Below are 19,371 nucleotides of genomic sequence, written 5' to 3'. Positions count from 1 at the left end.
TATGTTGTTATGATGCTTATGAAAATTGATTATGATATTGTTTATGATATTAATATGATGTTGATTATGATGATGTTATGATATTGTTATATGTGATGAATATGATGTTTATGTTGTTATAAGATGATGTTTATGATGTGATGATTATGTTGTTATATGTGATGAATATGATGTTTATGTTGTTATAAGATGATGTTTATGATGTGATGATTATATTGTTATATATGATGAATATGATGTTAATGATGATTAGAAGTTGATTGATGATTACATGAAGTATTATTATTGCTAAGTGATGAAGTTTAAGTTGTTAGATGTAATTGATGAATTATATGCTTAATATTATTATTTGTGAAATCTCACCCCTTCTATGTTGCCCACCATGGGTAACTTGCAGGTAACAAAGAATAGTTGATGTCGTGTGAGGTTTCTCTCTCGTGGGTCTTAAGTGCTCTGATACGTAACGGGAAGGGAATTTTGTTGTTGCTTTCTATTCCTTACGTATTTCTTAATGAAGTTTATGACTATGTTTTTAGATTGGATTTTTATGTGACATTTACGAAGAGGCCTTCATGCCAAAGACTACTATTTTTAGAAGTTGAAATAAATTCCGCTGCGAAGTTTTGAATATTTATGTTGATTGAACTTTGAAGGAAAATTAGTTAATTATTCCATGTATGATCTTTTAGAAGTGTAGCATCCGTTTATATGTGAATTACTCTGATTATCTTTATGAAATTTTTATCTTGGGAAAACGGGGTGTTACACCTTTCAACCATATGGCCTCTTTGACCCCTTCAACAAGGGAAATATACTCCGCTTGAGTTGTTGATAATGCCACCACGGATTGTTGATTTGCCTTCCAACTAATAGTTGTGCCATAGAGAGTAAACATAAAACCCGATAGAGATTTTCTTGTGTCCACATTTCCCGCATAGTCCGCATTAACATACCCCTCCAAAGCGTCTTCCTCTTGAGCTGCTCTTGTGTACTTCAAACCGCCCTTCAAAGACCCATTCAAATACCTCAACACCCACTTCAAAGCTTGTCAATGCACAATACCCAGATTTGCCATAAACCGACTCACAATGCTAACCGCATAAGCTAAGTCCGGTCTACTACAAACCATTCCATACATGATGCTTCCAACCCCACTTGCATAGGGAGTACCTTCCATCAATTGCTTCTCATCCTCGGATTGAGGACATTGTTTTGTGGACAACTTTGTGTGGTGCCCCAAGGGAGTGCTCACGGTTTTAGAGTTAGACATTCTAAAACGCTCCACCACCTTCTTCAAGTAAATAAATTGAGATAAGAAAAGTTCTCTTTTGTCACGATTCCTCAAGATATCAATTCCAAGAACTCTCTTTGCCGGACCAAAATCTTTCATCTCAAATTCACCATTTAACCTTTCTTTGAGCTTCACAATCTCATCCTTGCTAGAGCTTGCCATCAAGATATCATCAACATATAAAAGAAGATAAAAAAATGAATTTCTCATTCCTCTTCAACATGTACACACAATAATCATATCCGCTTCTCATAAAACCGGTCTTCAAAAGAAATTCATCAAACCGACGATACCATTGCCTAAGACTTTACTTCAACCCATACAAAGATTTCTTCAATAGATATACCTTAGACTTGTCCTCCACAAAATCTTCTGGTTGCTCCATGTAGATTGTCTCTTCAAAGTCACCATGTAAGAAAGCGGTCTTCACATCCATTTGTTCCAACTCGATCAAGATTGAATTGATTCACAATAGCCATAAGTATCCTTATGGAACAATGTTTCACCACCGGTGAGAAGATCTCATTGTAGTCGATCCCCTCCATTTGAGTGACACCCTTAGCCACAAGTCTTGCTTTGTACCTTGAACCTTCAACACCCGGAATACCTTCTTTTTTCTTGAAGATCCACTTGCATCCAACTACCCTTTGGTGTTTAAGTAGCTTCACAAGTTTCCAAGTTTGGTTCTTTTCCAATGAATCCATCTCTTCATTCACCGCCTTTAACCAATACTTGCTCTATTTTCTCTCAAATGCCTCTTTGAAGTTTCTAGGCTCCGAGTCTTGCACATCTTCAGCCGCATTTAGAGCAAAACACACCAAGTTCGCATAACCATATCTACTCGGAGCCGTAATGGTCCTCCTTTCTCTATCTTTAGCCAAGAGATAATCAAGATCCACTACCGGTTGAGTTCCACTTGTATCCGATGTCGAAGCTTCATCTTCTACATCATCTTCTTCTTCATTTGGAAGCTCCACCTCAAACTGAGTTTTCTCCACCATTGTTTCCGGTACTAAAGTCTCTAGGTCTTTACACTTCATCCCCATACGGGTCTCATCAAAGGTAACATCCCTACTAATCAAGACTTTTAATCCTCAACTAGATTCCAATTTCCACAACTTGTAACCCTTCACACCTTCCGGATAACCAATGAAGACACATTTCAAAGCTCTAGGCTCAATCTTGTCTTGCTTGATATGCGCATAGAAAATCAAATGAAGAACTAAACTAAAAGGGTTAAGAAATGACAATGGCCTAGAGTTTGTTTCAGAGCAATTTAATGAGTTTTGCAGGTTAAAAGGAATCAAGAGGCATAGAACCGTACCGAGAACACCGCAACAAAATGGTCTTGCTGAACGCATGAATAGGACCCTTTTGGAGCGTGTAAGGTGTATGCTTCTAGGAGCTGGGTTACCTAAGAGTTTCTGGGGTGAAGTAGTGACTTGTGCTAGGGCGCAGTCTTCGTCAAGGTGATCCTCTTTCACCTTATATGTTCATCATTTGTGCTAAAGGACTCTCCTCCCTTATTCGGGAAGCTGAACGTCGTAATGATATTAGGGGTACTATGATATGCATTGATGCAACAATTATTTCCTACCTTCTCTTTGCAGACGATTGTTTTCTTTTCTTTAGAGCTTGTGAACGCGAGGCTATTTGCCTGAAAAATATTTTGGCTACTTATGAGGAGGCTTCGGCTCAAGCCATTAATCTACAGAAGTCAGAACTATTTTGCAGTCATAATACCCCAGATGATCTAAAGAGCCTCTTTGCTACTACTCTTTATAACACCCCGTTTTCCCAACATGCAAAATATTACATAATAATCAGAGTATTCAACTTAAACAGGATGTCACACTTCTTTAAAAGATAAATAGAGTAAAATTAATATTTATTTAAACATCTTTTATCAATAATTCAAATTACATCGCAGCGGAAAAACATTTCATTATTCAACAAAATGACACTACGACTTCAACATAAACAACCTCTTAAAAATTCCATTTCAAATGGTTCATCAACATAATTCATAATAATACGTAACAAATGAAAAACAATACAAATATCCCCATCCCGTTACATATCAGAGCGACCCTAAGACGATGCGTGAGAGAGTCAACTCACATCCGCAACTAATCCTGATTATCTGCACGTTACCCACGTAGAGGCAGCATTAAAACAGAAGGGGTGAGATTCACATTCAATAATAATACGCATATAATTCATCAACATAATTTAACAACATAAACAACAAAAATTAAACAATGTTAATGCTTCACATAATTTCTCAATAACAACTCATTAATTATTTCGACAACTTGACAACATGACGACAACACCGACAACTCGACATCAACGACAATGCAACGAAAACAAAATCAACTTGACAATGCACTATGCATGTGGTACCAATCAGGGCATCAAACCCCCAACTTATAGAGCATAGGCTCTCAACGTGGTATGAATGAACAAGCATTCAACAGGGCATCAAGCCCCCAACTTTATATGAATGATTATACATTCAACAGGGCATCAAGCCCCCAACTTTAATGATTATGCATGGACTCAGCAACAAATGCAACAAAAACCAACAACTTCAACGACATCGACAACAACTTACAACTTTAACAACATTGACGACAACAGCGGCAACGACAACAACAACGACTTCGCATCATAATATCATAATTCATCAATCAAAGATATTCACGTCAAACCAAGTTAAATTCATCACAACATAGGTTAAATACTCTTAAACACCTTAATTGAACTCACAATACACAAGCTTTGAAGTTTGGAGACAATCCATAAGTTTTCGGTTGACTTAAAAATAGTTATGCGGAATTTTCATAAAATTTCACTAAGACCTCATTGGAGTATTTTCATCATATCTCAAAAACCAAAAATCATTTTCAAGTCAAACCAAAGCCAATGGAAAGCTAACACAATTATCTAAAACTTTCATGTTTACACCCAAGGCCAATTCAAAACATAAACGTGTGAAAAAGACGCAAGAACATGAAACAAGGTATGTTGTCACTGTGCAATTTTGCTAACGGCAAAAATCTGGCTATTACCGAAATTGTTACAGAGGATTTCGCCAATAGCGAACTTCTAGCGAGTTTTTCCCCTTACGATTTCTACACATTTTTCACCAAAAAAACTCAAATTTCATCTACTCAAATCCCAAATTTGATAGGAACGTTGCACTATGAATAACCTATGGTCTGAACATCAATTGTACACAAATTCAATGGATTTTCTACTCTATTAACAACCAATTACGACTTCAAAACCTAATTCCCAACTTCACAAATTCACAAACAACAACATGCTAAACTCAATTTCAGAATTATACAACTTAAAATTAGAGAAAGTTAATCCCACCCTTACCTTAGATTGGTTGATTACAAGGTTCTACAAGCTTTCTCTTCTCTGACTCTCCTCTTTTCTTGAATTCTCCCTTTTCTCCAAAAACTTGTTTTTAAGTGAAAAACTCTCTGACTCTTAGTTTTCCTATTAATTCTTATTTCCTTAACCAATTCTCTTAATTCTACTTAATTCCACTAAACTTTTCTAAATTATAATTCAGCCCCTCAAGTCTAATTATTCTATTTTTAATCGTATTCTACTAAATAATAAAATAGAGCCATTTAACAAAATAACAACATACCACATAATCAATTAAATCATATAATTAGACTCTAAACCCAATAAAATAATTAAATAGATAAATAGGGCGTTACACTCTTCGTGTTCGTCAAGTCTTAGATACCGATAAATATATTAGGTTGCCATCTATGATTGAAGGTAGAAAACATGCAACCTTTAAGTTTATAAAGGATCACATTTGGAATAAAATCAACTCTTGGAGCAGTAGGTGTGTCTCGTAGACTGGAAGGGAGGTTCTCATTAAATCTATTTTGCAATCTATTCCTTCCTATGTGATGATTGTTTTCCTTCTTATGGAATCCCGCATTAATAAAATAGAAAAATTGTTAAACTCCTTATGGTGGGATCATAATTCAACAAACTCTAGAGGATTGCACTGGCTTTCTTGGGGACGCCTTTCAGTTCCTAAGGTGTTTGGATGAATGGGTTTTAAGGGCCTCAAGGCATTCAATATGGCTATGGTTGGCAAGTAGGCTTGGAAGTTGGTTTCTTCTCCAAAGTCTCTAATCACTCGTTTACTCAAAGATAAATATTTTCCTCGAAGTGATTATTTTGGAGCTAGAATAGGCCATAATCCTAGTTATGTTTGGCGTAGTATTTGGAGTGCAAAAGATGTGATTCGTCGCAATTTTCAGTGGAGTATAGGAACATGTGAACATATACCAATTTGGAATCATCCATGGCTCAGTAATGTTGCACAAATTGTACCGTCTAGTCATCATTTAGAGTGGCCACATATCACTATTTCTGACTTGTTGGTTACATCTCAAAAACAATGGAATATGGAGCCAGTTAATGTTTTTTTTGACAATGCTACTGCTAGAAATATTTTCAACACCCCGTTGCTCCCTTCGGTGACTCATGATGTGCCTGCTTGAAAGTTCGAGAAGGATGGTGCTTATTCATTTAAAAGTGTTTATAAGGATATTCTAAATCATGATGTGGAAGTTTCACAACACCGTGTGTTAGGTAATTGGAATTGTGTTTGGAGCTTAAAATTATCCCCAAAGGTTAAGAACTTCCTGTGGAGAGCTTGTCGTAATTGTTTGCCCACGAGAATCCGCTTGCAATCAAAAGGAGTTCATTGTACTGATAGGTGTGCGGTGTGTGATGAATTTGGTGAAGATAGTACTCATATGTTCTTTATGTGTAGTAAAAGCATGCTTTGTTGGCAGCACATTGGCTTATGGAGCCCTTTGATGTCTGCCTTTGATACTAATACAAGCTTTCCACCCGATGTGTTTGCTATTTTACAACATCTGGATCAGCAGCAAAAGCAAGTATTTGGTGGGACTCTATGGAGTATATGGAAGCACCAAAACAATAAGGTATGAAACAATGTTACTGATACAGCTCAAACTATCTGTGATCGTTCAGGTTCCTTCTTACTAGCCAGAGGAATGCTCAGATTATTCGTCATCCCATCCCTCAACACTCCATTACATTGAACGATTTGAAGTGGGTCAAACCAAGTCCCGACGGATTTAAATGTAACATAAATGCTTCCTTTTCTCAAGCTTTGAATCATGTCGGCATTGGTATGTGTATTCGAGATGATGAATGTCGTTTTGTTTTAGCCAAAATTGAATGGATGACTCCACTCATTGATGTGGATTTGAGTGAGGCCTTAGGTTTACTATCAGCAATGTATTGGGTTCATGATCTGCAACTAGGTATTGTGGACTTTGTGCTTGATTCCAAAATTGTGGTGGATAGTCTTTATGGTGGTAAAAGTGGCGTCTCTAATTTTAGCGCAGTAATTAATGATTGTAGACGCTTGTTAGTTTCTGATTTAGTAACCTCTAATGTTAGGTTTATTCAGAGACAAGTCAATGAAGTCGCTCATAGTTTTGCTAGGATGACTTTGCGTCATGTTAGTTTCCATATTTATGTTAGGATTTTATGAATGTATATATTTTTTTATTATTTCATTTTTTTTACACTTTTTTTTAAGAGAAATGATATATGTACATCCACTTTTTGACAACTTTTAGACAACTTTCTCTCTCATACTCACATTATATCATTAATCTCTCTCTTTCTTTTTCTCTCTCTATTGTTTTGGACCAATAGAAAAAGAGTAAATAAAAGTTGTCATCAAAGTTGTTAGATATGGTTGTACAAATATCATAACTCTTTTTTTTAATGGATTTTGAGGTGACACTTTTTTTTATTCTCTAAAAAAAAAAAAGAGTGGTATGGAAGCCTTCAACACGGCACGTACAATAAAACCATTTGAACGGGTTGACTGCCAAAGGGGTTAACTCAACGTTTCCCATTGGTGCATTACTGTTGCTATCATGGCTGGACCCCAACAGGGGTTTTCTTTATTTAAACGGCCAATTAATCCAATTATCTTACACAATTAAACGTGAAGAAAAAATGAAGAGCTTATTATGTGTGTTTCTGTTGGTTTTGGTTTTAGTGGAAGGGTGTTGGAAGCAAGAGAGAGAAGCTCTTATTGCTCTGTCTTGGGTAAACATCGGTACTGATTGTTGTGAGTGGGTTGGAATTGAATGCAACACTACCACTGGAAGAGTCACCAAAATCAAACTTCAATCTTACAATACCGGATCACTTAACTATTCGGATTTTGCAATCTTCAAAGATTTGACGACTCTCGACCTGTCCGGGTCTGGAATATCCAATTGTACAAGAACTGATCAAGGTTATTTTTCAAGCAAAGTAAAAATCAATAGATTTTTAACATAATAAACCATAATTTTCATTTACATATTATTATGCAGGGTTGAATAATTTGGAAGTTCTTGACTTGGGTTTCAATCTTTTCTATAATGCTATCAGCATTTTGTCTTGTTTGGATGGACTTTCTTCTCTTAAATCTCTATCGTTAGCTGATACGAGCGTTATGGTTTCATTTCACGGTGAGGACAGGCCAGTTTTAGTTTTCTTTCTTAAAAAATAAAATAATAATTTTTAATTGCTTTAGCAAATTAATTTCATAACACTAATACATATTTGTATTGTACCATAGATTTTCAGACAGTTTTGGAGACAATTCCATCAAAGTTGCTACATTTGGAGGTCCTTGACATAAGTTACAACAATTTGAGTAATGAAATCCTGCCTTCACTAAGGGGATTCAAATCTTTGAAGGAACTCCATTTGAGTGTGATTGGATTGGACTCAGATCTTCATATACAAGGTAAGTCTATGTTGTGAATCCGGCTCAACTAATGAACCTTCACACCAATGAGAATAAATCAAAGATGTGTGGAGCAAGAGATAGAGGTAATCTATGAGTGCAAATGGCCTCCAAGCTAATCAACAACAAAACAGCCTAAGCCTAATGTAAGCAAATCCACACTAAGAGCTAACAAGCATACAAGATAAACGATAAAGGAAAACGAACAAAACACCAAGCAAGATTGTTGACCCAGTTCAGCCAATGTGGCCTAATCTGGGGGAGAGAGCAGCTCTCCAATCCAATATGTGAATGAGTTACAAAAGAGTTACAAGAATCTAGCTTATCAAGCTTTACACAAGACAAAACCCTAGACCTACCCTTGAGTAATTTCCCAACCTCACACTATGAACCCATAATCCCAAGATGATTACAATGTTGTTTTCCCAACCTAAGATTCACTCTCATCAAAGGAACACACCCCAAAGGATCCCATCTTTGATCTCCAAGTTTCCTCTCTTAAGTTCTCTCAAGGTTAACCTTCAAATGAGCACAAGAACACTTTAAATACTAGTCCTGTCCTGAGGAAATCGTGCCACGATTTCCCTAGATCGTGTCACGATATGCAACGGTCCCCAAGATGACCAGTCCTTATCAGAGATACTTAACCAGCAAGTTTCTGAATCGTGTCACGATTTCCCAAGATCGTGTCACGATTTTGCTTTCAGAGAACTTGGCTCACTGCCTCCCTGATCGTGTCACGATGGCCAAATCGTGACACGATTCCTCTGTTCTCCCAAACCACAAATTTGAAGCCAATTCCAACATTTCTCCACCTTGACTTCTAATTTGGTGGTGATGTCAATTTAACCATCAACCACCATGCTGCTCTCTCCAAAATGGAATTACTCTTCGACAAAATTGATCAAGTCCAAGCAATGCTTGAATCTTGATCGAGGCAATGACTTGGTGAACACATCCGCCGGATTCTCCTCCGATGCCACTTTTTCAACCATGATCTCTTTAACTTCAATCATGTCTCTAACAAAGTGCAGGCGAATGTCAATGTGCTTTGTCCTTTCATGATACACTTGATGATTTGCCAAGTGAATGGCACTTTGACTATCACAATGTATCTTCACACATTCTTGAGTAATTCCTAACTCACCAATCATCCCTTTCAACCATATGGCCTCCTTCACACCTTCAACAAGTGCGATGTACTCCGCTTGAGTTGTAGATAATGCCACCACGGATTGTTGATTTGCCTTCCAACTAATCGCCGTGCCATAGAGAGTAAACACAAAACCCGACAAGGATTTTCTAGTGTCCACGTTGCCCGCATAATCCGCATCAACATACCCCTCCAAAGCGTCTTCATCTTGAGCTGCCCTTGTGTACTTCAAACCGCCCTTCAACGACCCATTCAAATACCTCAAAACCCACTTCAAAGCTTGCCAATGCACAATTCCCGGATTTGCCATAAACCGACTCACAATGCTAACCGCATAAGCCAAGTCCGGCCTACTACAAACCATTCCATACATGATGCTTCCAACCCCACTTGCATAGGGAGTACCTTCCATCAATTGCTTCTCATCCTCGGATTGAGGACATTGTTGTATGGACAACTTTGTGTGGTGACCCAAGGGAGTGCTCACGGTTTTAGAGTTTGACATTCTAAACCGCTCCACCACCTTCTTCAAATAACCAAGTTGAGATAAGAAAAGTTCGCCCTTGTCACGATTCCTCTTGATATCTATCCCAAGAACTCTCTTTGCCGGACCAAGATCCTTCATCTCAAATTCACCATTTAACCTTTCCTTGAGCTTCATAATCTCATCCTTGCTAGAGCTTGCCATCAAGATATCATCCACATATAGAAGAAGATAGAGAATGACTTTCTCATTCTTCTTCAACATGTACACACAAGAATCATATCCGCTTCTCACAAAACCGGTCTTCAAAAGAAACTCGTCAAACCGACGATACCATTGCCTAGGGCTTTGCTTCAACCCATACAAAGATTTCTTCAAAAGACACACCTTAGACTTGTCCTCTACAAAACCTTCCGGTTGCTCCATGTAGATTGTCTCTTCAAGGTCACCATGTAAGAAAGCGGTCTTCACATCCATTTGTTCCAACTCAAGATTGAATTGATTCACAATAGCCATAAGTATCCTTATGGAACAATGCTTCACCACCGGTGAAAAAATCTCGTTGTAGTCGATCCCCTCCACTTGAGTGAAACCCTTTGCCACAAGTCTTGCTTTGTACCTTGGACCTTCAACACCCGGAATGCCATCCTTTTTCTTGAAGATCCACTTGCATCCAACTACGCTTTGGTGATTAGGTAGCTTCACAAGTTTCCAGGTTTGGTTCCTTTCCAATGAATCCATTTCTTCATTCACCGCCTTCAACCAATACTTGCTCTCTTTGCTCTCAAATGCCTCCTTGAAGTTTCTAGGCTCCGAGTCTTGCACATCTTCCGCCGCATTTAGAGCAAAACACACCAAGTCCGCATAACCGAATCTCTTAGGAGCCGTAATGGTCCTTCTTTCTCTATCTCTTGCCAATAGATACTCAGGATCCACTACCGGTTGAGTTCCACTTGTATCCGATGTTGAAGCCTCATCTTCTACATCTTCTTCTTCTTCATTTGGAAGCTCCACCTCAAACTGAGTTCTCTCCACCATAGTTTCCGGTACTTGAGTCTCTAAGTCTTTACACTTCATCCCCATCCGGGTCTCATCGAAGGTAACATCCCTACTTATCAAGACTCTTGATCTTCCACTAGATTCCAAATTCCACAACTTGTATCCCTTCACACCTTCCGGATAACCAATGAAGACACATTTCAAAGCTCTAGGCTCAAGCTTGTCTTGCTTGATATGCGCATATGCCAAAGCTCCGAAAACCTTCAAAGAGGAGTAATCCGCCGGTTTCCCACTCCATACCTCCATAGGTGTCTTGAAGTCTATTCCCGTTGATGGACATCTATTGATCAAATAAGCAGCCGTTGTCACGGCTTCACCCCAGAAACTCTTAGGTAACCCAGCTCCTAGAATCATACACCTCACACGTTCCAAAAGAGTCCTATTCATGCGTTCCGCAAGACCATTTTGTTGAGGTGTTCGTGGTACGGTTCTATGCCTCTTGATTCCTTTCAACCTGCAAAACTCATTAAACTGCTCTGAAACGAACTCCAGGCCATTGTCAGTTCTTAAACCTTTTAGTTTAGTTCCCATTTGATTTTCTATGAGAGTGTGCCATTCTTTGAACTTTTCAAAGGTGTCACTTTTGTTTTTCAAAACAAAGACCCACACTCTCCTAGAATAATCATCAATGATAGAAAGAAAATAGGAACCTCCCCCATGAGTAGGAGTCTTAGAAGGACCCCAAAGATCCGAATGCACATACTCAAAAGGTCTACTAGAATGATGCATGCCACTTCCAAACTTCACCATATGTTGTGTGCCTAGTATGCAATGTTCACAAAATTCTAGCTTATCCAATTTATCTTTCCCTAGCAAACCTTGTTTAGCTAGTTCAACTAAACCCCTCTCACTAACAAGCCCCAATCTCAAATGCCACAATTCAGAATTATTATGAGATGCAACACTAGCTACCGATGCATTACCAATTACTATGGAACCATCTAAAATGTATAAATCATTCATTCTAGACCCCTTTACCGTAATCAATGCACCATGCGAAATTTTACAAACCCCATGCTCTATTCTAGTGCAATAACCTAGATTATCAAACATGCTTATGGAAATTAAATTTCGCTTAAGTTCGGGAACATACCTCACATCCCTTAAAAGGAATTCACGGCCATCAAACATCTTTAGACGAACGTTGCCCATGCCTTGGACTTTGCAAGCTTTGTTATTTCCGAGTCGAACAACTCCTCCTTCTTTTAGAATCAAAGTCTCAAAATATTCCTTTCTAGGGCTCATGTGATAAGAGCATCCCGAGTCCAAAACCCAACTCTTCTCCGGTTCCCAACTTGTTACCACTAGTGCACCCGCACTCTCATAACCTTCTTCATTCGAAGCCTCCGCAACTTGAACCGAAGGACTACCTTCGCCCCCCTTATCCGGACAATCTTTCTTGAAATGACCTTGCTTGTGACAAAGAAAGCACTTATACTTTGATTTGTCAAAGCCTTTGGACCTAGACTTGGATCTTGATTTCCCTTTGCCTTTTCCTCTATGCTCATTCCTCCCTCTTGTAACATTCAAGCCTTCACTACCTTCATCAACCCTCATGTCCTTGAACTTGGTCAATTCTTTGGTTCTCAAAGCCGCTTGGACCTCCTCCAAAGTAGTAGTGCCCTCCTTACCATAAAGGATGGTGTCCTTGAAATGCTCAAAGGACTTTGGTAATGAACAAAGTAACAACAAAGCCTTATCCTCATCTTCCATGTTAACCTCAATATTGGCCAAATCATCAAGAATCTTGTTAAACTCCGTTAGTTTCTCCGAGATCGATTTAGACTCCACCATCTTAAATGAATAGAGTTGTTGCTTCAAGAGTTGCCTATGAGCCAAAGATTTCGTCATATACAATGACTCCAACTTTGCCCACATCGATGCCGCGGTAGCTTCCCTCGCGACATCCCTTAAGACCTTATCTCCGAGACATAAGACAATGGCACTCTTTGCCTTGTCTACCATCTCACGCTTCTCCTCTTGTGTCAAGGTTGCCGGCATCGCCGCTTCACCCTTCAATGCTTCTACACACTTTTGTTGTGTCAATACCGCTTGCATCTTAACCTTCCATAACCCGAAATCATTACTTCCGGTGAACTTCTCGATGTCCCACTTTGACCCCATGATACCTCCTATCAATCACGCCTATGCCCCACGGTGGGCGCCAATTGTTGTGAATCCGGCTCAACTAATGAACCTTCACACCAATGAGAATAAATCAAAGATGTGTGGAGCAAGAGATAGAGGTAATCTATGAGTGCAAATGGCCTCCAAGCTAATCAACAACAAAACAGCCTAAGCCTAATGTAAGCAAATCCACACTAAGAGCTAACAAGCATACAAGATAAACGATAAAGGAAAACGAACAAAACACCAAGCAAGATTGTTGACCCAGTTCAGCCAATGTGGCCTAATCTGGGGGAGAGAGCAGCTCTCCAATCCAATATGTGAATGAGTTACAAAAGAGTTACAAGAATCTAGCTTATCAAGCTTTACACAAGACAAAACCCCAGACCTACCCTTGAGTAATTTCCCAACCTCACACTATGAACCCATAATCCCAAGATGATTACAATGTTGTTTTCCCAACCTAAGATTCACTCTCATCAAAGGAACACACCCCAAAGGATCCCATCTTTGATCTCCAAGTTTCCTCTCTTAAGTTCTCTCAAGGTTAACCTTCAAATGAGCACAAGAACACTTTAAATACTAGTCCTGTCCTGAGGAAATCGTGCCACGATTTCCCTAGATCGTGTCACGATATTCAACGGTCCACAAGATGACCAGTCCTTATCAGAGATACTTAACCAGCAAGTTTCTGAATCGTGTCACGATTTCCCAAGATCGTGTCACGATTTTGCTTTCAGAGAACTTGGCTCACTGCCTCCCTGATCGTGTCACGATGGCCAAATCGTGACACGATTCCTCTGTTCTCCCAAACCACAAATTTGAAGCCAATTCCAACAGTCTATATAGAAGTGATTAACAGTTTCCATTTTATTAAGATATGCAGCAACACACACTGCTAATTAATTAATTTAACGTGCAGGATTATGCGCCATATTAAAGAATCTCGAGATCCTTGACCTTTCGAACAACAACTTCAAAGAAACTGATATTGCATCTGCTCTTAGTGGACTTTCTTCACTCAAGAGTTTAAGTTTAGGATGGAGTCAACTTACAATGAGATCAATTCATAGTATGTGTTTCTTTGCATAATAATTATTAATCTTATTTTTTTCTCGGTTTTTGTTTGAAAACCATATAGACAACCAATGATGTATGTTTTATCATGTATCGATAGATATATCAAAACTGAGGTCTTTGGAGATCCTTGACTTATCTTCAAACAATATGAACTTATGGACCCTAGGTTTGTTGTCATCTCATTTGATAATTTCTGGTCTCTAAGCTCCTTATTCCTAGTGACTACAGATAATGACATTTTCTCAATTTTATTTATCAGAGAATCATGGATTTGAATTTGCATGGCCCTCCAGTTTACAAGTTCTTTCGTTGAGCCACAACAGTTTGAGCAACAATATTCTTTCACATCTAAATGGTATGTGTTTCTTTGCATATTAATTATTAATCTTATTTCTTTCTCCATTTTTGTTTGAAAAACATATAGACCTCCAATCATGTATGTTTATATGTTGCTAGATATATCAAAACTGAGGTCTTTGGAGATCCTTGACTTATCTTGGAACAATTTAGGCAACAATATATTTTCATCCCTAAATGGTCTTCCACGTCTCAAATCTCTTGACTTAAGTTACAACAACTTGAATGGATCGCTTGATATTAGTGGTGAGTACTACTGATATTTCGATTATATTTCAAACTTATTGTAAAAATAATAAAAGAGTATATTTCAAACTCTGTACTTGCATGTGATCATCATGGCAATGTCATTAGAAAATCATGTACAATATTCCTGCATCAATTGTTGATAAAATTAGACAAACAAAAGATAAATTTTTATTGATCGATAAGTGCAATTTTTTATACCATTTTTTTACTCTTTTCTTGGAAGGAGTATTTTAATACTTCTGATTAATCAGTTCATTATTTACGTCTTGCAGGATTGTCAAATTTAACCAGCTTGAAGATTCTCGATTTTACTAGTAATCAATTAGTCGATTTAATTGTTCGTGAAGGTATTTAAGCATTTAATTTTAAATGTTGCATAGTTACAGCTCCATTACTCTTTGAATTGAATGTATATTGGCTGCCAAGTGCATTTAACAAATAAAAATAACTGCATGTATTCGACATACATTTAGAAGGGTACCCAATATTCTGCTATACCATATTTCAATCATTTGGGTTCGTGTTACAATGGTGTTTTAATTTTTAATGATATCTATTTATTTACATGTGTAACTTAAGTTGGGACATATTTGCTTGACAAATTTTATCCAATTAAAACAACAATTATTGAGTTTTTAGTCAAACGAACTTATGTTTTTCAGGATCAAAAAATTTAAGCAGATTGGATATTCTTAATTTAGATTCCAATATGATAAATGGAAGCAATCTACAACAGTGGTTATGGGCTTTCCCATCTATTAGGAATCTTACTTTGAGAAATAACCAGTTTAAAGGGACAATTCTTGATGGAGGTAATAATGCATCTTATCTAATTCATGTGATTGATTATTATGCACCAACATTGTAAACTATCTTTAAACATTGATCCAATTATTTTACACATTTCATATCCTATAATGTTATTTTTTTAAAATATCTCCAAAAATATCGAGATTTTAATATATGATGGGATGCACCTCGTTATCTTATTTGTGGTAATTCCATTTGCTTTTAACTAATATGTCCATCCCTCTTTTAACTAAGAAATGAGTTTTTCAAAAGTATTGGAGACTTGCCTTCTTTAAAAGTTTTGTCTATGTCTTATTGTTGGATAAACGGTGTCCTTCCAAATGGAGGTAATTGTTTTAATCATTTCAATTATTAGAACAACTTTTACATTATGAATTAATGAAAAGAAGAGAGAACACAAAAGAATTTTGTTCATCTAATTCGGTCCAAATTGACCTAGTCTGAAAGAGAGAGCAGCCCTCCGTTCCACTATAATAATGATGAGTAACTTTACAAAAGAGATATCAATGGGTTACAAGAATAAGTTTTCCGCCTAATTCTATCCAAAGTCTCAATCTTTTCCCGTGACCAAGAGACTCAATCCTAATAGTGTTTTCCAAGGTGAATCAACCCTCAAACCATAGTGTTTGTTGCCAAGAGACAAACTCTATACAAACCCTAATTTTGTTGTTGCCTTTCTAAACCCTTGTTTCAGCCCCCTCTATCTCAATGTTTACTCTGATACAAAACCTATATTTATAGAGAAATATAACTCATAAATTTGGAACGAATATCACACACTGAAGATACATTTCTTTATTTTTTTCTCCTTCAGTGAAAGAATATTTACATCAAAAATATAATATTCCCTTTCAAAATATATTTGCATCAATCGTCCTTCATACTGTACAAAAATATATTTATTGTCCATAAATATATTTTCAGCACAAAATATATTTGAAACAAATCTTTTATATTTTTAGCAACAATATTCTTCTTCCATCAAATTTTGAGTCATAATGCAAAACCTTTTTATTTGTTGAAATGTATTTTCATCAATATGCCACGGTTTTAGTGAAATTTTTGTCAAACTTTTATTTTTCAGATTGGTCGAAGCTTAAGAAGTTGGAAGAGTTAGATCTATCAGGCAATGAATTTGTGGGGAAACTCCCCTCATCTTTTTTCAACATGACATCACTTCTTACCTTGAACCTTTCTAATAATCACTTTATTGGTAATATTGGTCCTAACCTTGCAAGTTTTACTTCCCTTGAATATCTGAATTTTGAAGGAAACCAATTCGAATTCCCTATTTCATTCACACAATTTTCCAATCATTCAAACCTTAAGTTCATCTACGGTAATGGGAACAAAGTCATCCTTGACTCACACTCAACTATGAAAACATGGGTTCCCAAATTTCAGTTGCAAGTGCTTCAGTTGTCATCAATAACCGAGTTCAATTCCATTCCACTTCCAAACTTTCTTCTTTACCAATACAATTTAACTTATGTGGATTTCACTGGTTGTAAACTAAGAGGAGAGTTCCCAAATTGGTTATTAGAAAACAACACAAAAATGGAAAATCTTATTCTTCAAAATTGTTCCTTTGTAGGAAATTTCCAGCTTCCATCCCATCCTCCTCTCAACATGGCAACAATTGATGTATCTTACAATGCAATAACAGGTCAAATGTTGAGTAATAATATCAGTTCAATTTTTCCAAATTTGGTTCATCTAAACATGTCTAGAAATGCAATTCACGGTTCAATTCCTTATGAGCTATGCCACTTGAGCTCTTTAAGGGTTTTGGACCTATCTGATAATGAATTGTCTGGAGAAATACCAAATAACTTGTCTGGAGATGGGAGTCAACTCATTGATTTGACATATTTGTTGTTGGGTGGAAATAGCCTTTCTGGTAGCATCCCAAGTAACCTTTTTAACTTATATAGTATCAAAGGTTTGGACCTAAGTAATAATAATTTCACCGGAAAAATTTCAAACCAAATAAAAAATAGTTCAAGCTTGATTGAGCTTTCCATGTCCAATAATCATTTAGAAGGGTCAATTCCATCGGAGGTTGGAGAACTTGAAAGTCTTACATTTTTAGATCTTTCACAAAACAATTTCTCAGGCTGTGTTCCTTCTTTTGTAAACATTTTTCCCACCGTTATCCATTTGGGCAACAACAAATTAAGTTGTTTATCCAAAAACATGTTCGGGCGGAATCTTGTTTTGTCTTTTCCCCTACTGACTTTAGACCTTAGCAGCAATGAAATATCAAATGGAATTCATGATCTAATACATGACCTCCGTGATACCGGCTTGAAATTTCTCCTTATGAAAGGTAATAACTTCACAGGGAATATACCAAAGCAATTATGCCACCTTACTGATTTAGATATACTAGACCTTTCTTACAATAATTTTATTGGGGAAATACCTAGTTGTTTGGGTAAAATGCTTTTTGAGAATGAGGATCCAGATGGAACAGTATTCTATGAAGCCATATATGGTGTTGATAGAATATATAACAGATTTGGGAAAGAGAGAGAAAACTTTACTTCAAAGAAGAGATTAGAAACGTATACAGTAAGTATTCTTATTTATATGTCTGGAATTGATTTATCTCATAATAAGTTAAATGGTAGCATCCCATATGAACTAGGAAACTTGACAAGAATTCGAGCATTGAACTTGTCCAACAATCTTTTAACTGGGAAAGTTCCAGCAACATTCTCCAATTTGGTACAGGTTGAGAGTTTAGATCTTTCTTTCAACATGTTGAGTGGCCAAATTCCTCCTCAGCTAAGTGGATTGCACTACCTTGAAGTATTTAGTGTGGCGCACAACAATTTATCTGGTGCAACACCTGAATGGAAAGGACAACTTAGTACATTTGATGAAAGCAGTTATGAGGGTAATCAATTTCTTTGTGGGCCTCCATTGCCAAAAAGTTGCAATCCAAGTGAACAAGCACCTGCTACATTACCAAATGGTTTGAACAATGATGGAGATAATGATATTTGGGTGGACATGTATGTTTTCCGTGTGAGCTTTGTTGTGGCATACACATCAATAGTGTTGGTAATTCCAATTGTTCTGTACATCAATCCTTACTGGCGGCAGGCATGGTTTTATTATATAGGATTGGTGTGTATGAATTGCTACTACTTCATCGTGGACAACTTGTACAAGTTTTTTTATTAGTGGTAATGTATTACATTTGAGGTTGTATGTCATGAATATCTATTTTGTTTACGCTATTTGTAATTCAATAATGAAGTCACTTTGGTTTAGTGTAGGAAAATGATTTAAAGATTTACTGTCAACTCCATTTAAAATAGTTTAAGTGTGAAAACTTGAAAGAGTTTAGCCAATTGCATATGGTATCTAGTATCTGCATCAACAAAGAGAGTATTTCTGACTTTTATTACTCTATTGATTTGAACAAGGAGAGTATTTCTTGGCGGCAGTAGCATTTCTTTGCAGGTATGTGACCATATATATTGTTCATCAAGTTCTGACTTCTGACACACTTTGATTCAGCGAGCTTATGCTGCCAAATTTCACTGCTTCAATAGTCCCTAGAGGCATTGCTAAGAAGATCAAAAGAACATTACTAAAATCCCTCACTGCCTCAGTATACAGAACATTGTTACTTTCTAGCCACCATAACTCTCAAGGTAATTTTGCCAATTTGTTCAGCAGATTCAGTTGCACGGTAAGCCATAGTATTGCAAACCAATATTTTTGCCAACTTGTTTAACTTTGTTACTTTCTATTAACTTGTGCATAATTTTGTTGGCACAGATTACAAACAAATTTTAGAGGGATTACAAAGAGTTTTCACACGACATAACTGATTTCTGTTATCCACTAACAGGTAGATATAAATACAGTAATCAAACCGTCTTGAACAATGGGGACTGTTGTCAATATGA

At 37.0% G+C, this 19,371-nt stretch overlaps 1 protein-coding gene across 2 annotated transcripts; it reads left to right on the top strand.

The window, feature by feature from the left end:
- The first annotated feature begins 7,322 nt into the window (after positions 1-7,322).
- LOC25498698 (receptor-like protein 14) lies at positions 7,323-18,746 on the top strand. Of its 2 annotated transcripts, XM_024769462.2 has the most exons (10): positions 7,323-7,628; positions 7,708-7,845; positions 7,956-8,126; positions 13,872-14,021; positions 14,127-14,195; positions 14,289-14,384; positions 14,486-14,632; positions 14,908-14,982; positions 15,298-15,447; positions 16,530-18,746. In XM_024769462.2, exons 1-10 carry the CDS (start codon positions 7,343-7,345, stop codon positions 18,635-18,637), a joined length of 3,390 nt encoding a protein of 1,129 aa, XP_024625230.1. In that variant the 5' UTR covers positions 7,323-7,342; the 3' UTR covers positions 18,638-18,746. The 2 variants fall into 2 exon arrangements, with proteins under 2 accessions (XP_024625230.1, XP_024625231.1); XM_024769463.2 differs by lacking the exons at positions 14,127-14,195; positions 14,289-14,384.
- Positions 18,747-19,371: the final 625 nt, after the last annotated feature.

The sequence above is a fragment of the Medicago truncatula genome, chromosome 7 (assembly GCF_003473485.1).
Source record: "Medicago truncatula cultivar Jemalong A17 chromosome 7, MtrunA17r5.0-ANR, whole genome shotgun sequence".
NCBI classification, from domain to species: Eukaryota; Viridiplantae; Streptophyta; class Magnoliopsida; order Fabales; family Fabaceae; genus Medicago; species Medicago truncatula.
Note: the sequence above shows the minus strand (reverse complement) of the source record. Positions and strands in the feature narration are given on the sequence as shown.

Excerpts from the sequence above, each read along its gene's own strand:
- LOC25498698 (XM_024769462.2), top strand. The coding sequence starts at position 7,343 with ATGAAGAGCTTATTATGTGTGTTTCTGTTGGTTTTGGTTTTAGTGGAA. Across the intron at positions 14,022-14,126 it reads TACAATGAGATCAATTCATA|ATATATCAAAACTGAGGTCT; the intron begins GTATGTGTTTCT and ends ATGTATCGATAG. Across the intron at positions 14,633-14,907 it reads TGGATCGCTTGATATTAGTG|GATTGTCAAATTTAACCAGC; the intron begins GTGAGTACTACT and ends TACGTCTTGCAG.